Here is a 25621-nt window from a genome sequence, read left to right as displayed (position 1 = left end):
AAGGCAGGGCCTAAGCAGGGGCGAGGTTTGGGCGGTGGGTCGGCCAATGCTCAGGACCCACAGGGCTGGAAAAGGCCCTGGGGGCTGTGGGGGGTGGGGCTCAGGCTCAAGGAACAGAAGGGGTCCAGGCGTGCCCCCACCTCTGGTCTCAGAGGGCAGGGGACCTCACCTGGGAGCCCAGCAGGCTCCCTGGTCTTGATTGGGTAGGGCAATCGCCCTCCGCTCCTATCTTGCTCCTCCCGGAGGGCCCCTCCCACTTGCCTCTCCTGATTCCCCAGGCCTCCTTCCTATTCCCTCAAGGACCCACGTGGCCTGGAGGGGGCTCTGGAAAGCAGGGGACCCGCCTGGGAGCTTAGCAGGCTCCCTGTGCCTGAGTGGGCAGGGCAACCACCCTCCACTCCTCTCCTGTTCTTTCCGGGGGCCCCTTCCACCTGCCTCTCCTGATCTCTCCAGCCTCAGGGGTGTTGATTCTGTCTGGCCTCCACTTCTCCTCCCCCCTCAGTCCCCCTACATCCTACCAGTTCACTTTGGGGTTCCTTCCGTCTCCTTGGGCGTCAGAGTCCCCCACCAGCAGCTGGCAGGCACCCTAGTTATAGGGAGATACTAACTCCACGTCTTCCCACACCGCCATCTTGACTCCACCTCAAGATGGTAGGTTTTTGTTTTTTTTTTTTTTTTTTGCCGTATGCGGGCCTCTCACTGTTGTGGCCTCTCCCGTTGCGGAACACAGGCTCTGAATGCGCAGGCTCAGCGACCATGGCGCAGGCTCAGCGGCCATGGCTCTCAGGCCCAGCCGCTCCGCGGCACGCGGGATCCTCCCGGACCGGGACACGAACCCGCATCCCCTGCATCGGCAGGCGGACTCTCAACCACTGCACCACCAGGGAAGCCCGGCAAGACGGTAGGTTTTTAAAAGACAAAAAATGGTTTTTTTAATTCCAAAAACAGATTTGAGGAAGTAAAGTGGGAGAGGCTAAAAGTAGGAAAACTAGCTTCTAAGAAGAGATTATGGTCAACCTGTGGATCAGCAGTCAGAAATTCAGCTAAAGGCTCTATTTTCCAAACCTCCCATGCTAAAAAAGCCACCTGTAGTACTGGTTAGGACAATAGATTATGGGCCCCGATCCAGAATCACTGAAGGAAGGGCTGTGGGATTCCATAAAAACTACAAAATATAGTTTCATGATTCCTTATTTAACACCCTTGGGGGTCAGAAATGCTTCGTAATTCAGAATTGGCCAGATTTTGAAAAGGCAACATACCATATAGCACATAACACCCCAAGCAGGCAATATCCCATAATCAACCATATTAATATTTCTCCAGCAAAACATAAAATATTCACACTGAAATAAATAAAACTAAAAATAGTTACATGTCAGCCAGTTCAAATATGTTTTGTTGAGGAAAATCTTTCCATTTTCAGAAGGGCACAGATGTAGCATTGCCAGAAGAGGTGTGTGATATCTAATAAAATAACTGTTCTTCTTTTTTTTGGCCGTGCTATGCAGCGTATGGGATCTTAGTTCCAAACCAGGGATGGGACCCGTGCCCCCTGCATTGGGAGTGCAGAGTCTTAACGACTGGGCTGCCAGGGAAGTCCCTAAAATAACTGTTCTTTAAAAGAAAAATGAAAGACTTAAAAATCGTAATTTTCTCTGTCCCTGCAAGGAGGTCACTATAATTACCCTTCTCTTTTTCTTCAGACATGTAATACTACTTTTTGCTACAGAATCATTGTTGTGAAATGCATCTAATCATCAAGATCATCCTCATCATTCTTATTAGAGAAAGAGGTTAAAAGTCTCTCAATACATGTAACTTGCAAATGTTCCTTAAAAGGTGCCTGTTTGCATACTGCTAAGTCAGTCTGGGAGCCAAAACCTAGACAGAAGCACACTATTTGCTAAAACAAATATTCTACCTGAGCAAGTCTGAAAATGTCCTATTTTTCTATTTCTTTTCTCCCCTTTTTAAAAGACAAATATATTGCCTCCCTAGCCCCTGCTTTCTTCACCACTGTATCTGAATGCTAATGAATATACAGAATCAATGTACAGAAAGAAGTGCTTTTTTGGGTATTGGCAGAAATAAGGTGGCAGCTACCTAACCTTCTCATACCATTTGGCCACATCAAGCTAACTATTAATAAGACATTGTGACATATGTAGAATAATAACCACAGAATTGAATAGCCCTATTATTTTTTCTAAGAAGTGACTGGAACATTATATCCCTCAGTGTTCAAGGTGTAACTAGAAAAGAATGTTATTAAAACCAGTCAAGGGCTTCCCTGGTGGCGCAGTGGTTGAGAGTCCGCCCGCCGATGCAGGGGACACCGGTTCGTGCCCCGGTCCGCGAAGATCCCACATGCCGCGGAGCGGCTGGGCCCGTGAGCCCTGGCCGCTGAGCCTGCGCGTCCGGAGCCTGTGTTCCGCAACGGGAGAGGCCACAACAGTGAGAGGCCCGCATACCGCAAAAAAATAAAAATAAAACCAGTCAAAGCTCTATGTAATATCTTTTTTTTTTGCGGTATGCGGGCCTCTCACTGTTGTGGCCTCTCCCGTTGCGGAACACAGGCTCCGGACGCGCAGGCTCAGCGGCCAGGGCTCACGGGCCCAGCCGCTCCGCGGCATGTGGGATCTTCGCGGACCGGGGCACGAACCGGTGTCCCCTGCATCGGCGGGCGGACTCTCAACCACTGCGCCACCAGGGAAGCCCTCTATGTAATATCTTTCGGTAGCTATGGTATAGGGAGATTTGTGTGTGCTATTTTTCTTTTGCACTTTTAGGAAGTAATGTGTGGAGACTTCCCCCAAAAGTTCCGTGACTAGAATAATCCACATGACAACTTAAAATACACAGTAAGTAATAAATAACAAGAATTTAAGAAAAACCTACAACAGAAAATTCAGCAAAATAAAGCTGATAGTAAGTTTAAATATTATAATTTAACAAGCCATAATCTGGAAATTATATACCGTGCAGTTATCTTTTAGTTATCAAATATACCATTGTATTTCCTGTTCTTGTAAGAGATACTTGAAGTTCAACATATAGGATATTTACATAGAAGTCAGACTTCTAGCCATCTCAAGCAAAGACAGAAGTGACCATGGAAGCAAAAATGTGTCTTAGAGCTACAAAATAGCCATTGGCCTAAGTCTTAAATTCCACTTACCTTGCGACCTCAAACTAAGAGACTCATTAATTCATAACCACAATTCCCCTGGTTTCTAACTCATAGAAGAAGCAGCAATAGAAGCTAGGGCATTAGAGGCAGATACACAGATAGCAGGTACAAGTGAAACTGATGGTGTTGGAAAAATTGAAGTGTATTCAGAATAGACACTGTTATTATGGTCCAATAAAGTCACTGATAGTCTCAGTGAGGATCTTAAAAGATTAATAACAATAACAAAAGTTCCTGAATAGTCTAAACAGGCATAATACCAATAAGATAATTTTCATTTTAAAAAATCCATTAAATCTTTTAAAAATGTGACAAATGAAAACACAACGCATGTACAGCAGTTTCATTCGTAACAGCCTCAAATTGGGAAAAAAAAAAGACAAAACCCCAAATGTCCATCAACAGGTGAATAAATAAATTACAACATTTCCAAGTAATGGACAACTACTCAGGAAAAGAAAACATCAACTACTGAAACACATAACATAGATGAATCTCGAATATATGCTATTCAGGCCAAATTGGAGGAATAGGGACCAAATTTACCTCCCTGCCTGAAATAACTAAAACACTGGACAAAGTATATGAAACAAAGGTTTTCAGACACTGGACATGTGACTGTGTCCAGGTAGCATAGGACTATGAAAGGGGAAACAAGGTAAGCCCTACAATTGCCCCAATTTACAGAATGGATAGTTTCCAGGCCACAGGGCAAAACAGAAATGTAGCCAGAGCCTAGAATTCTCCTTGACTTGAGGATAAAGAACTGGGAGCTTGGGGAAGTGAAGGCAACTTAGATTGTAGGGCAGTACAGAAATGAGAACTACAGAGGGTCTCTCCTCAAGTCTTCAGCTGAGTGATGATCAGCAATGATCAGCACATGCATTTCAGGGGAGTACCAAGGACGGAAAAAGAACCAACTAAAAGGAGCAGATAGGACCATTCTAAAAGTTCATATGGGCCAGGGATAATTTGTTTCCACCAGCCAGAGTGGAAATGTTCATAACACATGGGCTTTGGATAGCATACTCAAAAGTTATTGTTCAGTTGTGGTGCAAAATCAACCTTAGACTGAAGGCTGCTCTGGACTTGCCTAACAAAGCCTTTTAAAAAAGCCTTGAAACAGGAATGCCCTGGCAGTCCAGTGGTTAGGACTCAGCGCTTTCACTGTCGTGGCCCAGGTTCAATCCCTGGTCAGGGAACTAAGATCCCACAAGTTGTGTGGTGTGGCAAATAAAATAAAAATAAAAGGTAGGGGAAAGACTGAGCACATTAAATAGAGACTTAGATGATAGAAAATATATCCAAGACCCAACCCAAACCTCTGGAGATGAAAAAGAATATGTCTGAAATGAAAACCACACAGCATACCACCCTGAAAGCACCCAATCTTGTCTGAAAACCACACAGAATGGAATACAGATTAGACATCACAGAAGAAAAGTTTAGTGAAACTGAAGTCATAGCAATAAAAAACTATCAGGATGCAACTAGAGATTATCATACTAAATGAAGTAAGTCAGAAAGAGAAAGACAAATACCATATGATATCACTTATATGTGCAATCTAAAATATGGCACAAATGAACCTATGTACAAAACAGAAACAGACTCACAGACATAGAGAACAGACTTGTGGTTGCCAAGGTGGGGAGGGGGAGGGAGAGGGATGGATTGGGAGTTTAGGGTTGGTAGATGCAAACTATTACATTAAGAATGGATAAACAACAAGTTTAGCATACAGCATAATGTATAGCATAATGTATACCACAGGGAACTATATTCAATATCCTGCGATAAACCATAATGGAAAAGAATAGGAGAAATAGACAAATCCATAGTTATAGTCAGAAATGTCAACACCCCCTCTCAATAACTGATACAGCAGGAAGACAAAAAAATCAATAAGCATAGAGCAGATTTGAGCAACACTACCAATTTGACCTAACTGATATTTACAGAACATTCTGCCCAACAACAGCAGATACACATTCCTTTTAAGTACACACAGAACATTCACCAAGATAGACCATATTCAAGACCACAAAACAAGTCTCAATAAATAGAAAGGGATTTGAATTATGCAAAGAGTATTCTCCAATCACAATGGAATGAAAATAGAAATCAGTAACAGAAAGATACCTGAAAAATTCCCCCAAATGTTTAGAAATCAAATAACACTTCTATTCTAAATCACCCATGGTAAAAGAAGAAATCAAAAGAGAATAAAAATACAACATTTCAAAATTTCTGGGATGCACCTAAAGTAGTATGTAAAGGGAATTTTATAGTAGTAAAGGCCTATGTTAAGAAAAACAGAAATGTCTCAAATTATATGTTGTGTTTTTGTTTATACTCAGTTCAAAATATTTTGCAATTTCTCTTGGGATTCTCCTTTGACCCTCGGGTTATTTAGAAATGCACTGTTTAATTTCCAAATATTTGTGGATTTCCCAAATTAAGCTTCCACCTTAAAGCACCAAGAAAACCAAATGAAATCCAAAGTAACTCACAAAAAAGAAATACTAAAAATATGAGTAGAAATAAGTGAAACTGAAGATAGGAAAACAGTAAAGAAAAGCAAACCAAAGGTTGGTTCTTTTTTTTTTTTTTTTTTTCTTTTTGCGGTATGCGGGCCTCTCACTGTTGTGGCCTCTCCCGTTGCGGAGCACAGGCTCCGGATGCGCAGGCCCAGCGGCCATGGCTCACGGGCCCAGCCGCTCCGCGGCATATGGGATCCTCCCAGACCGGGGCACGAACCCGTATCCCCTGCATCGGCAGGCGGACTCTCAACCACTGCGCCACCAGGGAGGCCCAAAGGTTGGTTCTTTGAGGAGATCAATTAGCCAGACTAATGAGGAAAAAAAGAAAGATATGAATTATTGATATCAGGAAGGAATGAGAGAGGTGACATCACTAGACTAATACTTATTAATTTGTACTAATATAAAAATATCAAAAGGATAATAAGTATTGTGAATACCTTTATACCAATATATTAATTCTTGAAATACACGGTACCAAAGCTCACTGAAGAAGAAATAGATAGACCTGAACAGACCTATTAAAGAAACTGAATTTACGATTTAAAAACCTTCCCACAAAGAAAAACTCCAGGCTCAGACAGTATTCACTAATCAATTCTACCGAGCATTTAAAGAAAAAAATCATAATAATTCTATGCCAACTCTTCCAGAAAACTGCAGAAGAGGGAATACTTCCCAACTCACTTTATGAAGGCCAACATTACTGATACCCAAATCAGATAAAGATGTTACAAGAAAACCACAGAATGGTATCACGGATATAGACATAAAAAGTATCTGTAACATTTTAGTAAATGTTTAGACCAAACAATATATACCTTATGACTAAGTAGGATCTATCTCAGGATAAAAAGTTAGAGACTTCAACATTCTCTTCTTAATAGTTGATAGAATAAGACAGAAAATCAGCAAGGATATAGAAAACTTGAATACCTCAACCAACTAAACATCTATAGAACACTCCACCCCACACAGGAGAATACACATTCTTTTCAAACAAACATGAAACATCCTCCAGAGACCAGGCTCTAGGCAAATTTTAAAAGGGGACTCATTTTAAAAGATTGTAATCATACAAACTATTTTCTTCAACTACAATATAATTAAATTAGAAATCAGCGCTGGAGAGAAATTTGAAAAACCCCCAAATACATACTTAGAAATATTTTTTCCCAAATAACCCATGGTTCAAAGAGGAACCACAGGGAAATTACAAAATATTTTGAACTGAGTGTAAACAAACACAACATGTCAAAATTCCTGTAATGTAGCTAAAGTACTGCTTGGAGAGAAATCTATAGCTTTAAATACATATATTTCAAAAGAAAGACCTTAACCCAATAACCCAAGATTCCACTTTAAGAAACTAGAAAATATAGCAAACTAAACACAAAGTAACCAAGGAAGGAAATAAAGTTTAGAGCAGAAATCAGTGAAATAGAAAACAAATAATGAGAAAAAAATTAATAAAAGCCGAATTCACAGGGGCTTCTCTGGTGGCACAGTGGTTGAGAGTCTGCCTGCCGATGCAGGGGACGCGGGTTCGTGCCCCGGGGCGGGAAGATCCCACATGCCACGGAGCAACTAGGCCTGTGAGCCACAACTGCTGAGCCTGCGCGTCTGGAGCCTGTGCTCCGCAACAAGAGAGGCCGCGATAGTGAGAGGCCCGCGCACCGCGATGAAGAGTGGCCCCTGCTTGCCACCACTAGAGAAAGCCCTCGCACAGAAACGAAGACCCAACACAGCAAAAATAAATTAATTAATTAATAAACTCCTACTCCCAACATCTTCTTTAAAAAAAAAAAAAAAAAAAGCCGAATTCACAGAGACAGAAAGTACAGTGGTAGTTTCTATGGGCTGGGGGAAGGGGAGAATGGGGAGTTTTTTAATGAGTACAGAGTTCTAATTTTGCAAGATAAAAAGAGTCCTAGAGATGGGTTGTTCAACAATGTGAATGTACTTAACACTACTGAACCCTACACTTAAAAAATGGTTGGGCTTCCCTGGTGGCGCAGTGGTTGAGAGTCCACCTGCCAATGCAGGGGACATGGGTTCGTGCCCCGGTCTGGGAGGATCCCACATGCCGCGGAGCGGCTGGGCCCGTGAGCCATGGCCACTGGGCCTGCACGTTCGGAGACTGTGTTCCGCGACGGGAGAGGCCACAGCAGTGAGAGGCCCGCGTACCGCCAAAAAAAAAAAAAAAAAAAAAAAGGTTAAGATACAACAAGGACCTACTGTAGAATACTGGGAACTATATTCAATATCTCATAATAACCTATAATGGAAAAGAATCTGAAAAAGAATAGATACATATATATTTATGTATAACTGAATCACTTTGCTGTACACCTGCAACTAACACAACATTGTGATCAACGACATTTCCATTAAAAAAAAAATAAATAATAGTTTAAAAAATGGTTAGGATAGAAAATTTTATGTGTATTTTACCACAATTTAAAAAAATCATGTGAAATGAAAGCAATCAGGGACTTCCCTGGTGGCACAGTGTTTAAGAATCCACCTGCCAATGCAGGGGACACAGATTTGATCACCGGTCCGGGAAGATCCCACATGCTGCGAAGCAATGAAGCCCATGCCCCACAGCTACTGACCCTGCACCCTAGAGCCTGCAGGCCACAACTACTGAGCCCACGCACCCCAACTACTGAAGCCTGTGCACTCTAGGGCCTGCGTGCCGTAACTACTGAGGCCATGTGCTGCAAATACTGAAGCCTGAGCACCTAGAGCCTGTGCTCCGCAACAACAGAAGCCACTGCAATGAGAAGCCCCACACACCTCAACGAAGAGTAGTCCCTGATCGCCACAACTAGAGAAAGCCCGTGTGCAGCAATGAAGACCCAACACAGCCAAAAATAAAAAGCAAGCAAGCAACCAGCTACAAATGACTACATTTTATAGGATTCCATTTATACAAAATGATTTCATAAAAGCTAATTGTTGATAAAAATAAAATAAAAAAATAAAATGTCTAGTAAAGGCAAATCATAGAGATACAAAGCAGATTAGTGGCTGCCTGGGGCTGTGAATGGAAACAGGCATTGACTGTAAAAATGCACGAAGGATCTTTCAGGGATGTTGGAAATGTTCTAAAACTGGATTGTGGTGATAGGTGCACAACCGTATAAATTTACCAAAAACCATGAATTATACACTTAAAATGGGTGAATTTTTATACTTTACACTCCAATAAAGCTGTTTTTTTTAAAAGCACATATTCACAAAAGTAATAGAATAAAGTAGGAAAGGCCTTGAAGTAAAGGAGGTTTTTTTGTTTTTTTTTTTTGCGGTACGCGGGCCTCTTACTGTTGGGGCCCCTCCCGTTGCGGAGCACAGGCTCCAGACGCGCAGGCCCAGCGGCCATGGCTCATGGGCCCAGCCGCTCCGCGGCATGTGGGATCCTCCTGGACCGGGGCACAAACCCGTGTCCCCTGCACCGGCAGGCGGACTCTCAACCACTGCGCCACCAGGGAAGCCTTAAAGGAGGTTTTTTAAACTGACCTGAAATCCAGAAGCCATGAAGAAAAGATGGGTAAATCTGACTACCCAAAACAAAATAAAAGAGCAAATAACCAAAAAAAAATTTGACAACTTTGCATGGCAAATTATACTATAAGCTAAATCAAAAGACAAACTGGGAGAAAACGTTTACAATATATACGACAAAAGACTAATAATCTTCCTATAAAGAGCTCCTAGAAATCAATAGCAACAATCCAAAAGGAAAATAGGCAAAGGATTATGAACTGCTAGTTCACGGAAAATGAAATAAAAACAACTCCAAAATCATATGAAAATATGTTCAACCAAACGGATAACGAGGGAAATACAAAGTAAGACTGTCCTGAGATACCACTTTTCATTTATTAGAATGGCGAAAATCTAAAAGTCTGAAAACACACAATGCTGGCGAGAGCTGGAGCCTGTGCTCCACAACGGGAGAGGCCACAACAGTGAGAGGCCCGCGTACTGCAAAAAACAAAAAAACCTTCCCTCACTACCTATAGGATAAATTCTGAACCTCTGAGTATACAGGGCCTTCCATAATCTGGCTCTTGCTGTCCTCTCCACCCCTATTTCTTGCTATAAGTGATATTCTAGGCTCAAACCATAATTTAGCTTGTAATGCAGAATATCATAGTCCTTAACAATGCTACTACATGTAGCAATAACTGCATAACCAATCAAAACTAAAAGTTACATATTCTTAATAAGTCTAGGTGATTAAAATAAAAAGTTAGGTTCCCTGTCTTAGTAAGACAATCATCAGCTTCTAGCAGTTCCAACTTAAAAGAGGCTCATTCCGCGTTTTTGACAGTTTCCTATCCCTGAGGATTCCTGTAGCAAGAGAAATAAGACCACCAGAAGCAGTATGCTTTTGGTGGCAGGGCCTACTTGAGGGCTCAATTAGCCCTGGAGCTTTCTATCGTAAAGGTCCATGGGGACCTTGATTGGCCCAACATTCACAGAGTAAACATGTTCACTATATTGATGATATCACAGTGAGTAGACTGGGTGGTTGAACCTCATGACCTAGACACCTTGGTAAAACATATATGTGGCCAGAGTGTGAGAAATAAATCCCACAGAAATTCCTATCCCCATGAAAATTCTTGGGGTTCAGTGGCCCCAGTCATGTTAAGATATCCCTTCCAAGACGAAGAACAAGTTGCTGCATCTGGTTCCTGTTACTACTAAGAAACTTAAAGCCTAGTGGACCTCTTTGGATTTCAGAGGCAATATATACCTCATTTGGGTGTGCTACTCCAACCTACTGACCTAGTAAACCAATTTTGATCCAGTTTTGAGGAGGGCTGTGCAACAGGTCCAAGCTCCCATGCAAGCTGTTCTATCACTTGGGCCGTAAGACCCAGAAGGTCTCATGGTAACTGAAATATCTGACAGATGGAGAGCCTCTGGCAGTCCTACACAGGTGAACAACAGCACAGGTCTTTGGATTTGGGGGCAAAGCCATGGTATCCTTTGGAGAACTATTCTCCTCCTCTCTAACAGCTTCTAGCTAGCTGCTGAATTCTAGAAGAGACTAAACACTAGACCATGGATCACCAAGTTACCATATAACCTGAACTCCTCAGCATGAACTGGATGCTGCCAGATCCACCAAGCCATAAAGTTGGGCATTCACAGCAGTACTCCATCATCCATTGTAAGTAGTATATACAAGATTGGGCTCAAGCAGGTCCTAAAGACACAAGTAAGTTGTATGAGCAAGTGACTCAGATACTCATGGCTCCTACTCACGCTACATTGCTTCTTCTCTCTCAGCTTACACCTCTCGCCCCATGGGGAGTTCCCTATGACCAGCTGACTGAAGAAGACTTTAGGCCTGGTGTTTAGATGATGGTTCTATGTGAACCATCTAGCACCAACTGAAAGTAGACAGCTGTGCCATGACATCCCCATTCAGGGTTCACCATAAAGGATTATGATGAAGGGAAATCCTCCCATGGGCAGAACTTCAAGTGATACAATAATTGTTTGCTTTTCCCGGAAGGAGAGATGGCCACAGGTGTGGATTTATACTGATTCAAGAGTGACCAGCAATTTGGCTGGATGGCCAGGGACTTTGAAGAGACATCACTGGAAAGTTAGAGACAAGAGGTTTGGGGAAAAGGTATGTGGATGGAGCTTTCCAAGTAGGTACACAGAATGTGAAGATATTTGTGTCCCACCAAAGAATTACCTCAGCAGAAGAGTATCTTAATAATCAGGCGGATAAAATTACCTGTTTTGTGGATGTCAGCGGCCTCTTTCCCTAGCCATCCATGTCTTACCCAATGGACTCATGATCAAAGTGGCTGTAGCAGCCAAGATGAAGGTTAGCAATGTGGACTTTCACTCACCAAGACTAGTTTGGTTCTAGCCAATGATGAGTGCCTAGACTGCCAACTGCAAAGACCAACAATGCCACCATTCCTGATACTGGATCACTTCCATCATGGAAGGGGCAGCAATTTCTTCTATCTAGAATAGACTCTGTATATGGACCTGTCTTCCTTGTCTTCAGTATTTCCGTCAAAACCACCATCCATGAACTTACAGAATGCCTTATTCCGCATCATGGTATTCCATACAACACTGCTTCTGACCAGGGAACTTATAGGTAATTAAAGCACAACAGTGGGCACACAGTCATGAATTTCACTGGTCTCACTGTGTCCTCCATCATCTTAAATGGCTGGCCTGAAAGAACAGTGGAACAGTAGGCATTATCAATTTATTATCTCTCAGCACCAAATCCATCCTTCTTTGTGTTACTAGGCTGAGCCTATAAACAGGGGCACCTTTTCCAGTTGGCTCAATGATGTTAGGTTTTATTAATAAAGGCACTGCAGGGCCACAGCAAGGTGATAGAGAGTGGGAGGGGCTTCTCTTCCCATGGAGTGTTTTTATTTCACCCAGTAGCTAGTGGATCTGTGTACTGGAAGTCTCCTATTACTCACTTCAGAGACCATCACAGACTGGCTCCTGCCCACACACACTCTGGCAAATTTCTCAACCTCCCAGCAGGCCAATTCTATTGACAAGCTCCAGCTCACTGCTCTGGCAAATGTCATTGCAAGTCCCTGTGACAGCCACACCCTCTCCAAAGAGGTCTACATCTCAGGTTAAGAAGGGGTGAAGGGGGGTGGAGGGAGGTATTTTGCTAGTTCTTTGTTCACTCCCTTATCCTAGAAGGTAATAACTGTTTTCTGCATACGCTATTTCTGAACACCTTAAGAGTCCTCTTTTACACATTTTAGTGGTTGAGCATCTTTTACCAGTTAACAATTCTTTGTATTTAATTTTTCTCTGTTCAATTACTGGTGTTGTTTCTATCTTCTGAGTGATACAAATGGCCTTTTGAAGACAGCTACAGTACTAGCTAGACAGCAGCAACACTTTGTTGGGCTGGGATAATGTCTAATGTCCTCCAGTATGTGGTATATGCTCTTAATCAGCAACCAATTTCTTCTGTAAGTAGGATTCACTAGTCCAGAATTAAAGGGTGGGAATGGAAGTGACTCCTCCCACTACTACTCCTAATAATCTGCTAGTGAAATTTCTGCTTCCCAGCCTCATAGTTTTCGGTTCTGCTGGTTTAGAAGTTTTCATTCCTGGGAATTCCCTGGAGGTCCAGTGGTTAGGACTTGGCGCTTTCACTGCCATGGCCTGGATTCAATCCCTGTTCGGGGAACTAAGATTCCACAAGCTGCCCAACGCAGCCAAAAAAAGAGATGTTTTCACTCCTAAAGGAGATTTCCTTCCACCAGGAGACACAGTGGTTCCATTAAACTGGAAGTTGAGTCTGCCCCCTCGCCACTTTGGGATACTCACGCCAGTGAACCAAAATGCAGGGAACGGGGTGGTTACTTACTGGCAAAGGGGACTGACCCTGACCATCAGAGAAAAACAGAGGTTTGTTACTACATAATGAGGGAAGTGAATATATAGGAATATAAAGAATCCTCTGAGGCCTTTCTTAGTACTTCCATGTCTTACAATAAAAGTTAGTGAAAACTGTAACAATCCAGTTCAGGCAGGACTCCTCATGACATTACCCTTTAATAATCAAGGTTCGGGTCACACCGTAATGCAAGAAACTATGACCAATGTAGGATCTTGCTGAGAGCAAAAGGAATGTGGAATGGTTAAGAAGAAAGATGACAGCTACAACCATGTAGCCAATTACAGAAACAAAGGAAAGCTGCATATTAGACAGAAGTATAATCTTGTTTTATGTTTATTTGAAAAGTGAAATATGATTAAAAGCGGTGTATATAACTGCTGAGCTGACAAAGGGTAGACTAGAATAGTTTTGAAAACTACAGTAGTTTTGCCAAATTGGCTTAGCTAGAACTAGGCTTCCCCAAACCCCCCTCCATGTATGGTTCTGAATTAGATTTAGCAAAGAGAAATCTGCCCAAGGCCTAGAAGGTGAAAGAGAAGCAGATGCTACCATGCTGAAGGTCACTGTGGTTAGACATGGTGAGAGACAGACATTAAAGGCCTGGCAGAATCCAGTTTGTCCTCGCATTCCCCTGCTCCACATCCAGAAATGAGCTGTAGAGGCAACAGCCTTCCACAGACTTCATCTACTCTCCCTTGGTGTGATTCCACTCCATCAGCCAGATGTGGAATCTAACCCCAGATTCCATAGCAAGCTTCCATCTACCCATAACAGTGCTACAGAAGAACTGGTGACATTCTGTTTCTGCATCTCTGTTTTACACTCCTGACTCATCCAGCTTCTCCTACAATTGTATAAAATCTTATTCCTATAATAAATCCCTTAATTCTAAAATATTCATAGTGGTTCTGCTTCCCAGACTAAACCCTGACCGATAAGCCATATTTTTCAGACAAAGCATTCTATCCCCATGAACATCTTCTGTGTTTGGATACTCTACCTCACATCCTTCCTTGAAGTCAGAAAAGACAACTCTTTTTTTTTTTTTTGTCTACGCTGCGTGGCATGCAGGGTCTTAGTTCCCCGACCAGGGTTCCAACCTGTGCCCCCAGCAGTGGAAGCACAAAGTCTTAAACCACTGGACTGCCAGGGAAGTCTCAAAAGACAACTCTTTTGAAGAAGAGTTATGGTCATAATTTCTGCTTAAGTGGAATTTGTCTTTATTGTTGGAGGCTTGTGGCATCTGGCATGAGAATAAATAATCATGTTTGTCTGTATGTCCATGGACAGAATACTATGGGGGGAAAAAGAACCTAAAAAATATGAAGTATCTAAGAACCATAACAAGTAAATGCCTAATCCTTACTATGGCACTCTATTCTAGATTTGCTCAAAGTTATACAGGATGAAGAATGATTTTTGGATGCTCAAGAAGAATATATTCGAGGACAGTAAGTGCAGTTTTTAACATAATTTTACTTGTGATTTCCTTGTGTGTATAACGGAGACTGATGTTTCTACATTGAAACTTGGCAATTTATTACTGAATTTTGATACCCTGCCAGTGATAAAGAGTTTCCTGATCCTAAACAAGACCAGATTAGTTTTCAATAATCAAAAAAAGTAATCGATCTGTCCTCTGTGCTGTATATACCTCCTATTTGCAGCACACTTACTCATATTAGGTCCAAGCCTAGGAAAAATCTAGGCTTCTATGTGCTTCACCAGAGGGCCAATTCATTAAAAAAAAAGTTACCAAAGATATCCAGAATTCAATCAGGTATCACTACAATAGCCATTAAGAGTTAAGTGAGGACTTCCCTGGTGGCTCAGTGGTTAAGAATCCGCCTGCCAATGCAGGAGACACAGGTTCAAGCCCTGGTCTGGGAAGATCCCACATGCTGCAGAGCAACTGAGCCCATGCGCCACAACTACTGAGTCTGTGCTATAGAGCCATTGAGCCACAACTACTGAAGCCCGCATACCTAGAGCTCATGCTCTGCAACAAGAGAAGCCACTGCACTGAGAAGCCTGTGCACAACAAAGAGCAGCCCCGGCTCGCCACAACTAGAGAAAGCCTGCGTGCAGCAACGAAGACCCAATGCAGCCATAAATAAATAAATTTATTTTTTAAAAAAAGGAGTTAAGTGAGGGACTTCCCTTGTGGCCCAGTGGGTAAGACTCCGCACACCCAATGCAGGGGGCCAGGGTTCAATGCCTGGCTGGGGAATTAGATCCCACATGCATGCCACAGCTAAGAGTCCACATGCCACAACAAAGATCCTGTGTGCCAAAATGAAGACCCAGCACAGCCAAAATAAAAAATAATAAGTAAATTAAAAAAAAAAAAAGAGTTAAGGGATCCTAAGAAGACTGTAAAACATAAAAAGAGGGACTTCCCTGGCGGTCCAGTGGTTAAGACTCAGCGCTTCTACTGCAGGGGGCAGGGGTTTGATCTCTGGTCAGGGAACTAAGATCCCACATGCTGTGAGGCACAGCTAAAATATTAATAACTAACTAACTAACTAACTAACTAACTAACTAAATAAATAAATAAATAAAAAGAAAGGATCGTGCCAAGTCCTACGGTCTTCAGATTTAGGTAGGAAAACATACAGATAATTAAAATCCAAAGAAATGCAAAATTCAATCAAGTAATGCAAAAGGCCTAAGGAGGAGCTAATAAAGCAAATTCTGTGAAAGTCAGATTAGTCCCATCAGGGCTCAAACATGGATCTAGTCACATGCTGGCCAATATCCTCTGATCATTAAGAATTCTCAGCAAGCAGAGAACTACACATGAAATTAATATAAAAATTACTTGGCATGACATATTTACTTAGTGAATAAGCATCTTTTCACTCCAGGAAAATGCATAATTAAGAACAGAAATGCTTAAAGGAAATTATGTATAGTATTAATACTTTTATGTTAAGGGTGCTGTGCATATTTGGTATCTTAAGTTTTTGTAAAATTTAAGAGAATTTGGAATATAAAAGTAATAGGTCAGGTTTGTAATTCCAATTTTAAATGTACAATCAATTGTAGATTTATTATTTTAATCAGAAAGCTTACTATTTATACCTTATATTCAAATGTTGAAACATTTAGGAGAACCTAAGCTCCAGATTTATAAAAATTATATAAGTATGCAGTGGTGTTTGTTGAATAATCGATGTTCTTAAAAAGGAAATTCTTTAAATTTATAAGTTAAATTTAATGTTTTTAAGATGTCTGTTTATAAATTAGCCCAAATATTCAAAGGCCCTTAAAAGTGATTGTTAAAATTTGTTAGACCTGGGAATTCCCTGGCAGGTCAGTCTGGTGGTCCAGTGGTTAGGACTTGGCGCTTTCACTGCCGAGAGCCCGGGTCCAATCCCTGGTTAGGGAACTAAGACCCCACCAGCTGCTAGACTTTAAATAGGATAAGATTTGAAAACTGATTCTGAAAGGTTTAAGAACTTGGTTTTAAAATTTTAGGTTTTACAAATTGAATATTATGTTTTTAAATATAAGAATTCTAAACAGGCTTTTCTGCACACAAAGGTTACCTCAATGGGCATCAAGAAACTAACCTACAACCAGAGGTGTGCTGGAGCCAACCTGCTCAATTTTCAGGAATCTTGCAAGCTGGTTGTTAAACAGTGTTATTAAAAATTAGTACAATTAAATTACTTAAAAAACAAAGTCACTAAATACTCTAAATCAGTTTCTAACTATTTTACTACATTTTACTATTATCTGTGTTCTTGAGATTATTTTTAAAATTTTACCTATAAGGTGGAAATTACAGTTGCATGCTACCACATTTCTTCCTAATTCCACATTCAGTGATGTCACGTTAGCAGCTTGAAATCAACCATGTTGGAAGTATTTACCACAGAAACAGGCAAACTACAAATCAGGGCTTCATGGATTAAGAAAAGCCTGAGGAACACTGTGCTCTGACACTACAGTAAAAGAGCCACACTGCAAAGGGGAGAAGACAAATAGAACAGTACATAACAGCTAAAAGGGCTTTAGAGATCACCTAATAGTCTAGGGTGGTCCACAAAGACTCAGAAATAATACAAGGGGAGTTCTGAAGACACAAAGTTTGAATAGAACAATGTTCATATACACAGTGAAATGAAACAGGCAGGAAGAGTAAACTGGGACAAGACTGAAACAGTGAGAAACGGCAGACTGTAAAATGACTGGGACTTACTTCAAATGCCATTCTAAGGGGTTTGGACTTAACCTACAAGGCAATGGGATCTACTGAAGGTTGGAGGGCAGGAGTGAAGACATTAATCTGGCAACAGTGTATTGGATGCCATGAAAGTAGTGAAACACTTTAATTTTGAAAACTGTGAAGCAGACAAAAATAAAAATTACATACTGTAAACAAAAGTCTTGAGTAAGGTGTTAAAAATCAATTAAAACTTGCAGCTCAAAAGAATACATACTCTGTGATTTCATTTCTATCAAATACAAACCAGGGACTTCCCTAGTGGTCCAGTGGCTAAGACTCCACGCTCCCAATGCAGAGGGCCCGGGTTCGATCCCTAGTCGGGGAACTAGATCCCACATGCTACAACTAAAGATCCCTCATGCCGCAACTAAAGATCCCACATGCTGCAATGAAGATCCTGTGTGCAGCTAGCTAAATAAATAAATAAATAAAATATTAAAAAAAAAAAAAAAAGAAGATGTGGCACATATATACAATGGAATATTACTCAGCCATAAAAAGAAACGAAACTGAGCTATTTGTAATGAGGTGGATAGACCTAGAGTCTGTCATACAGAGTGAAGTTAGTCAGAAAGAGAAAGACAAATACCGTATGCTAACACATATATACGGAATTTAAAAAAAAAATGTCATGAAGAACCTAGGGGCAAAACGGGAATGAAGACGCAGACCTACTTGAGAATGGACTTGAGGATATGGGGAGGGGGAAGGGTGGGCTGTGACAAGGCGAAAGAGAGGCATGGACGTGTATACACTACCAAACGTCAGGTAGATAGATAGTGGGAAGCAGCCGCAGAGCACAGGGAGATCAGCTCGGTGCTTTGTGACCGCCTGGAGGGGTGGGATGGGGAGGGTGGGAGGGAGGGAGATGCATGAGGGAAGGGATGTGGGAACAGATGTATATGTATGACTGATTCACTTTGTTATAAAGCAGAAACTAATTAAAAAAATGAATAAATAAACTTAAAAAAAAAAAAAAAAAAAAAAAAAAAAGCAAACCCATCTATACTGACAAAAAAGCAAATCAGTGGTTGCCAAGTGCTAAGGAAATGAACTACAAAGGGATCTTGTGGGTGACAGAAATGTTCTGTATCTTGATTGTAATGGGTGTATATAACTGTAGAAACTTATCACCTGATACGCTTTAAATGGATGGAGGTTTGTTTGTTTGTTCTTTTTTTTTTTTGGCCATGCCACACAGCTTGTGGGATCTCAGTTCCCTGACCAGGGATCAAACCCAGACCCCACCCAGTGGAAGCGCGGAATCCTAACCACTGGACCACCAGGGAATTCCCCTGGATGGAGTTTACTGTACTAAACTATTCCTCTATGAACCTGATAGGAAAAAAAAATTACAACTCAAATTAATCAGACATTTGATGAAACTTCTAGTTTCCCTCTTTTCATCTAATTAGCTCTCGGTACCTACAGTCAGTATCCATTTTTTCCCCCAGATATTATGTGCAGGTAAAACCTCATTTCTAACTTTCCCTCATCCCATCCCCATGCTATCCAATCCTTCACATCCCCTCCTAACAATCTCTGGGAGGTTGCTTATTTTCTCCACTTGTATAATGGGAATAACATTATCTACCTCACAGGTATATAAAGCATTTCACACATAGCAAGAGCTCAAAATAGTTACTGTTCTGCCTTAGTCATTTTCTACATATTTATGCTCCTTGAAGGCAGAATCTGTCTTATCTATCTTTGCATTTCTCTCATTGTACCTAGCACAGGGTACAATAAACAGTAGGCCCAAAAGAAGAGTTTCTTCAAAGCAATGTCTCTGCACCTAGAAATTCAGATATGCATGAAAAAACACTATACTAGTGAGAATCTGAAACGTTTTGTGCAATTTGGGGAAAAAAATGATCAATTATGACTGAATGAATTAGGAAACATGTCTAAGAAGAGGTCTGAAGGGGAGTAAGGGGAAGTTGTATATCTTCTTCCCTAAATGGTAAATATAAATAGTGCATAATAAAAGTCCAAGAGAAAAACCTTTAACAGTGACATCAGGACACTTCTTAACAGCAAAACACTATAAAAAGGTCCGAGGCAAGCAAAAGTGGGCTCTACAGACACACTTGGTGTAGAAGACAGAAAGGAGCAACTTGTTCCAATGACTAAATAATTACAGTATTCCCAGTACCATTTGGAATATGATCTGTAAGTTCAAGACGGAGTAAAGTTTAAGGACTAAATCAGGAGATGGAAGTTTCAGGATCCCTGTACCACTAATAATGGGAGGTATACCCGAGGATTCTGAGGTATACCTTAATGCTAAGCGGACTCAAGGGCAAGGAGAGTAACTGTTTCAACTCTGAACTCAGAGGTGGTTCAAGGAAGTCAGGACAGCCCGCTGAGACCCAGCTGTACTAGAAGGGTTGTAACGGGCTCAAAGTAGCCAAACGGCTTTTGTGGGGCCTTACAACTGCCTTCCCGAGCATCCCAGAGTAGCGGTGAACTGCTAAACCTAGCTGCCGGAATCCATCGGAAGTCGCTGCGACTGGAGAAATCACGAGTTTGCCGCTTTACTAAGCCTAAAACAATAAGCAACCCCAACTCCCACTTACAAAGAGCCCTACGGCTTCCACTTGCTTCCCTGCCTCACAGGGGGCAATGGAACGTGAAGACCAGGCTTCCCGCTCCGCCCCTAGAAGGTCCCGTATCAGCCAGAGGCTAAAAATAGGGGGCGGATAAAGCTACCTCTGGACACAGACCCCACAAAGAGATGGAATAATCCAGGCGTCAGACCCGCTCCGGCCCTCACACTGGGGCCCAGAGGTCCGCGGGGCACAGCAGTGGCAGCGTCGAAGGGACAAGGGGAACAGTGGGCGGCCAATCTCACCTGCCGCTTGTTCATCCGCCGCACATCGTCCAAAAAATCTAGAGAAAGCATGGCGGGGCCGGCGATGGGACACGGGCAGAAGAGACGGCGAGATATGACCAGCCGGAGGAACGGCTGGCGCACGGGCCAACCTCTCACTGGACAGAACCCCAGGGTGCCCGCACTTCCGCTTCCGGGGCGGAACCGGCGCGGCCCCGCCCCTCCGCCGGGGCGAGCAGACAAAGGGTCTCGCGACCGTCCTAATTCCAGACTCCTGGCCTGACCTCGCTGTAGGAGGGCTGTCGTACCCCTAACCTCGTCTGCTGAGAACAGAATGAAGCCCACTTCCCGCTCTCAGCCCCGTGGCCCTACACGGAGGCCGCCACTCGGGGTTAGATAGGAGGCCGCCCTGCAACTTCCAGAAGGCGGGCCCTGGTGCACGCCTGGCCAATAGGGAGCCGTGTTTCTGGAGTCTGAGGGCAGAAAAGGCCCCTGAGCGGCCGGCGCGTTCAAGCCCCAGTCGTGGGTCTGGGTGTGGCCCTGGATGTTCCGACAGGCCTTGCTTCCTCTGCTGCGGCCGGTCTCCTGCGCTACGGGAAACTGACGGCTGAGGTGTTTAAATAAAGTGCTGTTGGGTAAGGGCGGAGGATGTGACTTTCAAAGCACTGCCTGACGCTTTCAGGAGTTTAAGAAACCCGTGGCTGGAGAGAAAACAACCCGGTAGGATTAGAAAACTACCAAACCATGCAACCGTGTGATGAGACCACCAGTAGTGTGGGTTGTGAGGTAGTCCCTTCCTCCCCGAAATTGACCTTGCTAACAGGATCTGATTGTCTACTAGACGAAAACCTCCTGGTTTTGTTACCTTGGGCACCATAATGTGACCCTCTTATCGCTGACTTCTGTCTCTATACAGATCTTCCTTGACTTACCTCCCAATAAACCCATGGTAAATTGAAAATACCATAATTCAAAAATGCATTCAATACGCCTAATCTACTGAACATCGTAGCTTGGCCTAGCCTACCTTAAGCAAGCAGAGCACACACTAGCCTACGGTTGGGCAAAATCATCTGACGCAAACCGTTTTTTGTTTTTATTTTTTTGCCGCAGTGTTGGGCATGTGGAACTTCCCGGACCAGGGACCGAACCCATGGCCCCTGCAGTGGAAGTGTGGAGTCTTAACCACTGGACCACTGGGGAAGTCCTACACAAGTGTATTTTATAATAAAGTGTTTAATATCTCATGTAATTTATTGACTACTGTACTGAAAGTGAAAGACAATGGTTGTGTGGCTACAAAAGTTTGTAAGTATACTGGTTGTTTGCCATCTGTGCTCATGTGGCTGACTGGGAGCTGTGGCTTGCTGCTGCTGCCCGCCATCAGAAGAGAGTATCATACTGGGAAAAGAAGTACAGTTTCTAGTGAATGCTTATCACCTTCACACCATGGTTAAAGTAATACAAAAATTGTAAGTCAAACCATTATAAGTCAGGCATGTCTGTATATAAATAGTCTTTGCTTTGACTGGCAGAAGCTCTTAACACACACCTAGGACAAGAAAAACCAGAACTGGTCTCTGGCTGTTATTTCTATCTTTTTCAAAATATTGATTATCTCACACCAGGGGAAGCTGAGTGAGGAAATAGCACTGGAACTCTCTGTACTATCCTTGCAATTCTTTAAATTGAAAATTATTTCACAATAAAGAAGTATATTTAAGGATGGTTATAATAAAAAAGACAGTTTTTATTATGAGTTTGGTGGAGGATGGAACACTGGTGGTGGGTATGTAAAATGGTGCAGCCACTTTAGAAAACAGAGCAGTTCCTCAAAAGGTTAAACATATTAACTATATTCCTGTAGTTACTATCTTGACCATATTAACCAGCAATTCCACTCCAAGGTATATATCTAAGAGGACTAAGAACATATGTCCACACAAAAACTTGCACATGAATGTTCATGACAGCATAATTCATAATAACCAAAAAGTGCAAATAACCCAAATATTCATCAACTGATGAAGGGATGAACAAAATATGGTATATCCATACAATGGAATATTATTTAGCAACAAAAAGAAATACTACAACACAGATGAACCTTTAAAACATTAGGTTCTTAAAACATTTCTTCTTAATGAGAGAAGCTAGTCACAAAAGACCATGAATTATATGATGCCATTTATGTAAGATGTCCAGAATAGGCAAATCCATAAAGACAGAAAGCAGTGGTTGCCTAGGGCTGGGAGCATTGGGAGAAATGGGAAGTGATATTAATGGGTATAGGGTTTCTTTTTTGGTGGGGTGTTGAAAATGTTCTAAAATTGATTGTGGTGATAACTGTACAACCCTATGAATATACTAAAAACCACTGAATTGACACTTTAAATTGGTAAGCTGTATGGGATGTGAATTATATCACAATAAAGCTGTTACAAAGAAAGAAAAAGAAAAAAGAACCATTGATTTCTTGTTTGTTGTTAAATTCCCAGTGGCAAACGTACAACCTGACAAGTAGTATTGGGCACCCAACAAATATCTGCTGAATTTAAAATACATGTGTGTGTTGGGGGATGAGGTATCCCTAACTGTTGCCCATAGGTAACCCACACTTACTGAGTTGAAATATGAATTCCTGATTTCTCCAAATTAGGAAGGCCTGTGGAGAGAAATACACACAAACTCTGTGAGGGCAGGGACCTTTTCCACCCTTCTATCCCCAGCTTTCTTAACAGTACCTGACTCTTTTCTCCATATGTTTTAAATTATACAAATAATACATGAGTACATTCTCACCATAAAAGATTAAAACATGACAGGCAACCTAGCCACTCCACTGCTGGGTATATACCCAACAGAATTGACAGCAGGGTCTTGAAGAGGTTTTTGTACACCCATGTTCCTAGTAGCATTATTCACAATATACCCAAAATGTGGAAGCAACCCAAGTGTCCCTCAATGGATGAATGAATAAACAAATGTGGTATAAACATCCTATGGAATATTATTCAGCCTTAAAAAGGAATGAAGTCCTGACATATGCTACCACATGGATGAACCTTGACGATGTTATGCTAATAGAAATAAGCCAGATACAAAGGGACAAATATTGTCTGATTCCACTTATATGAGGTACCAGGGTAGTCAGATTCATGGAGACAGAAAGAAGAACAGTGGTTAAGGGGTTAGGAAGATGAGATGGGGACTTACTATTTAAGGGATGCAGAGTTTCAATTTTTCAAGATAGAAAAGTTCTGGAGATTGGTTGCACAGCAATGTGAATGCACTTAACACTGCTAAACTCTACACTTAAAAACAGGTAAGACAGGCTTCCCTGGTGGCGCAGTGATTGAGAGTCCGCCTGCTGATGCAGGGGACGTGGGTTTGTGCCCCGGTCCGGGAGGATCCCACATGCGGTGGAGCAGCTAGGCCCGTGAGCCGTGGCTGCTTAGCCTGCGCGTCCGGAGCCTGTGCTCTGCAACGGGAGATGCCACAATAATGAGAGGCCCGCGTACGGCAAAACAAACAAACAAACAAAAAAAACAGGTAAGATGGTACATTTTTTGTTATGTGTATTTGACCACAATTTGAAATAAAAAAGATAAGCATAGGGACTTCCCTGGTGGTGCAGTGGTTAAGAATCCACCTGCCAGTGCAGGGGACACGGGTTTGAGCCCCGGTCCGGGAACATCCCACAGGCCACGGAGCAACTAAGCCCGTGCGCCACAACTACTGAGCCTGCATTCTAGAGCGCGTGAGCCACAACTACTGAGCCTGCGTGCCACAACTACTGAAGCCTGCACTCCTAGAGTCCGTGCTCTGCAAAGAGAAGCCACCACAATGAGAAGCCCATGCAGCGCAACGAAGAGTAGCCCCCACTCACCACAACTAAAGAAAGCCCATGCAGCAACGAGGACCCAACGCAGCCAATAAATAAATAAATAAATAAATGTTCCTTAAAAAAAAAAAAAAAGATAAGCATATATAGAGTAGAATGTGATGGTTCCCTTTGCTCTCCTAGTCTTTCTCCTCTCTAGACTGATCACCACTACACACTTTTTCCTTCTAGTGCTTTTTTCCTATGTACTTAAAATTTACACTCACTTTTTAACATAAATGGGATCACACTGTACATTTCCTTTTAGTTTTTGCTCTCCTTTCTCTTTTCCCCTTCAATGAGTCCTCTAGTCATATGACTGCAATTTTCTCCCAATCTAACAGCACTTTTCCAACATTAGGTCCCTGAACCAGTGATCTATCAAGTTATCTACAGGATATTTGAGTGGGATGAGAAGCTTTTATTCACATCTACTTCATAAATTTTAAATGTCAGATTAATCATGATTTTCTCAAATCATGTAACATCTCAATAGTCGTTTCACTCTTAAAGTTTAGGTTGCTCTATAGTTTGTCTCAGCTAATAATGTTCTGTTGATATGATGCAGTTAATCTAAACTAATGTATTTTTTCATAATATGTGTTATTGTTTATGTGTTAAATTTTAAATTTCATTGTGTTGCATTTTATTTTCAATTCACAAAAGGGATCATTAATTCAAATCAGTTAGTTGAAAGTTAAATCAGGACGCTGAATACTTTGAAACTGAGAAAAAAGTTGTAACTGAAACATTGCCCAGGAATACAGTGCAAATACATATACTGGGTGAATCTGACTGTGCAGGGGCTGGGTAATCCACAAGTGTAATGAATTATGATGAACAGCTGAAAAAGAAAAGTGCTAATTATGGGACTTCTCTGGTGGCGCAGTGGTTAAGAATCCACCTGCCAATACACGGTATGCGGGTTTGATCTCTGGTCTGGAAAGATCCCACATGAGCAGAGCAATTAAACCTGTGCGCCGCAACTGCTGAGCCTGTGCTCTAGAGCCCCTGAGCCACAATTACTGAGCCCTCGTGCCACAACTACTGAAGCCCGCACACCTAGAGCTGGTGCTCCACAACAAAAGCCACCACAATGAGAAGCCCGTGCACCTAAATGAAGTATAGCCCCCATTTGCTGCAACTATAGAAAGCCTGTGTGTAGCAATGAAGACCCAACGCAGCCAAAAACAAACAAACAAACAAACAAACAAACAAAAAACACTCTGTAATGACCTATATGGGAAAAGAATCTAAAAAAGAGTAGAGGGACTTCCTTGGTGGTCTAGTGGGTAAGACTCCATGCTCCTAGTGGAGGGGGCCCAGGTTCAATCCCTGGTAGGGGAACTAGATCCTGCATGCACGCCACAACTAAGAGTCTGCATGCTGCAACCCAGATCCTGCATGTCACAACTAAGACTCAATGCAGCCTAAATTAATTAATTAATTAATTAATATTTTTAAATGTATACATTAAAAAAAATTTTAAGTAAATAAATA

At 42.1% G+C, this 25621-nt stretch overlaps 1 protein-coding gene across 4 annotated transcripts in view; it reads right to left on the bottom strand.

Annotated features, from left to right (window-relative positions):
• SEC11A (SEC11 homolog A, signal peptidase complex subunit) overlaps positions 1–20615 on the bottom strand; it is a 49052-nt gene extending 28437 nt beyond the window's left edge. For 2 of the 4 annotated variants that reach the window (XM_081227949.1, XM_081227951.1), the window contains exon 1: positions 20260–20615. In XM_081227949.1, the coding sequence (XP_081084075.1) occupies positions 20260–20310 (51 nt within the window). In that variant the 5' untranslated portion in view covers positions 20311–20615. The remainder of the gene's footprint in view (positions 1–20259) is intronic. The other 2 variants (XM_081227950.1, XM_081227948.1) reach the window with 2 other exon arrangements.
• Between the last annotated feature and the right edge of the window lie 5006 nt (positions 20616–25621).

The sequence above is a fragment of the Mesoplodon bidens genome, assembly GCF_964165515.1.
Source record: "Mesoplodon bidens genome assembly, chromosome: 3".
Classification (NCBI taxonomy): Eukaryota; Metazoa; Chordata; class Mammalia; order Artiodactyla; family Ziphiidae; genus Mesoplodon; species Mesoplodon bidens.
The sequence above is the reverse complement of the archived record's forward strand: the minus strand, read 5'-3'. Positions and strand labels throughout refer to the sequence as shown.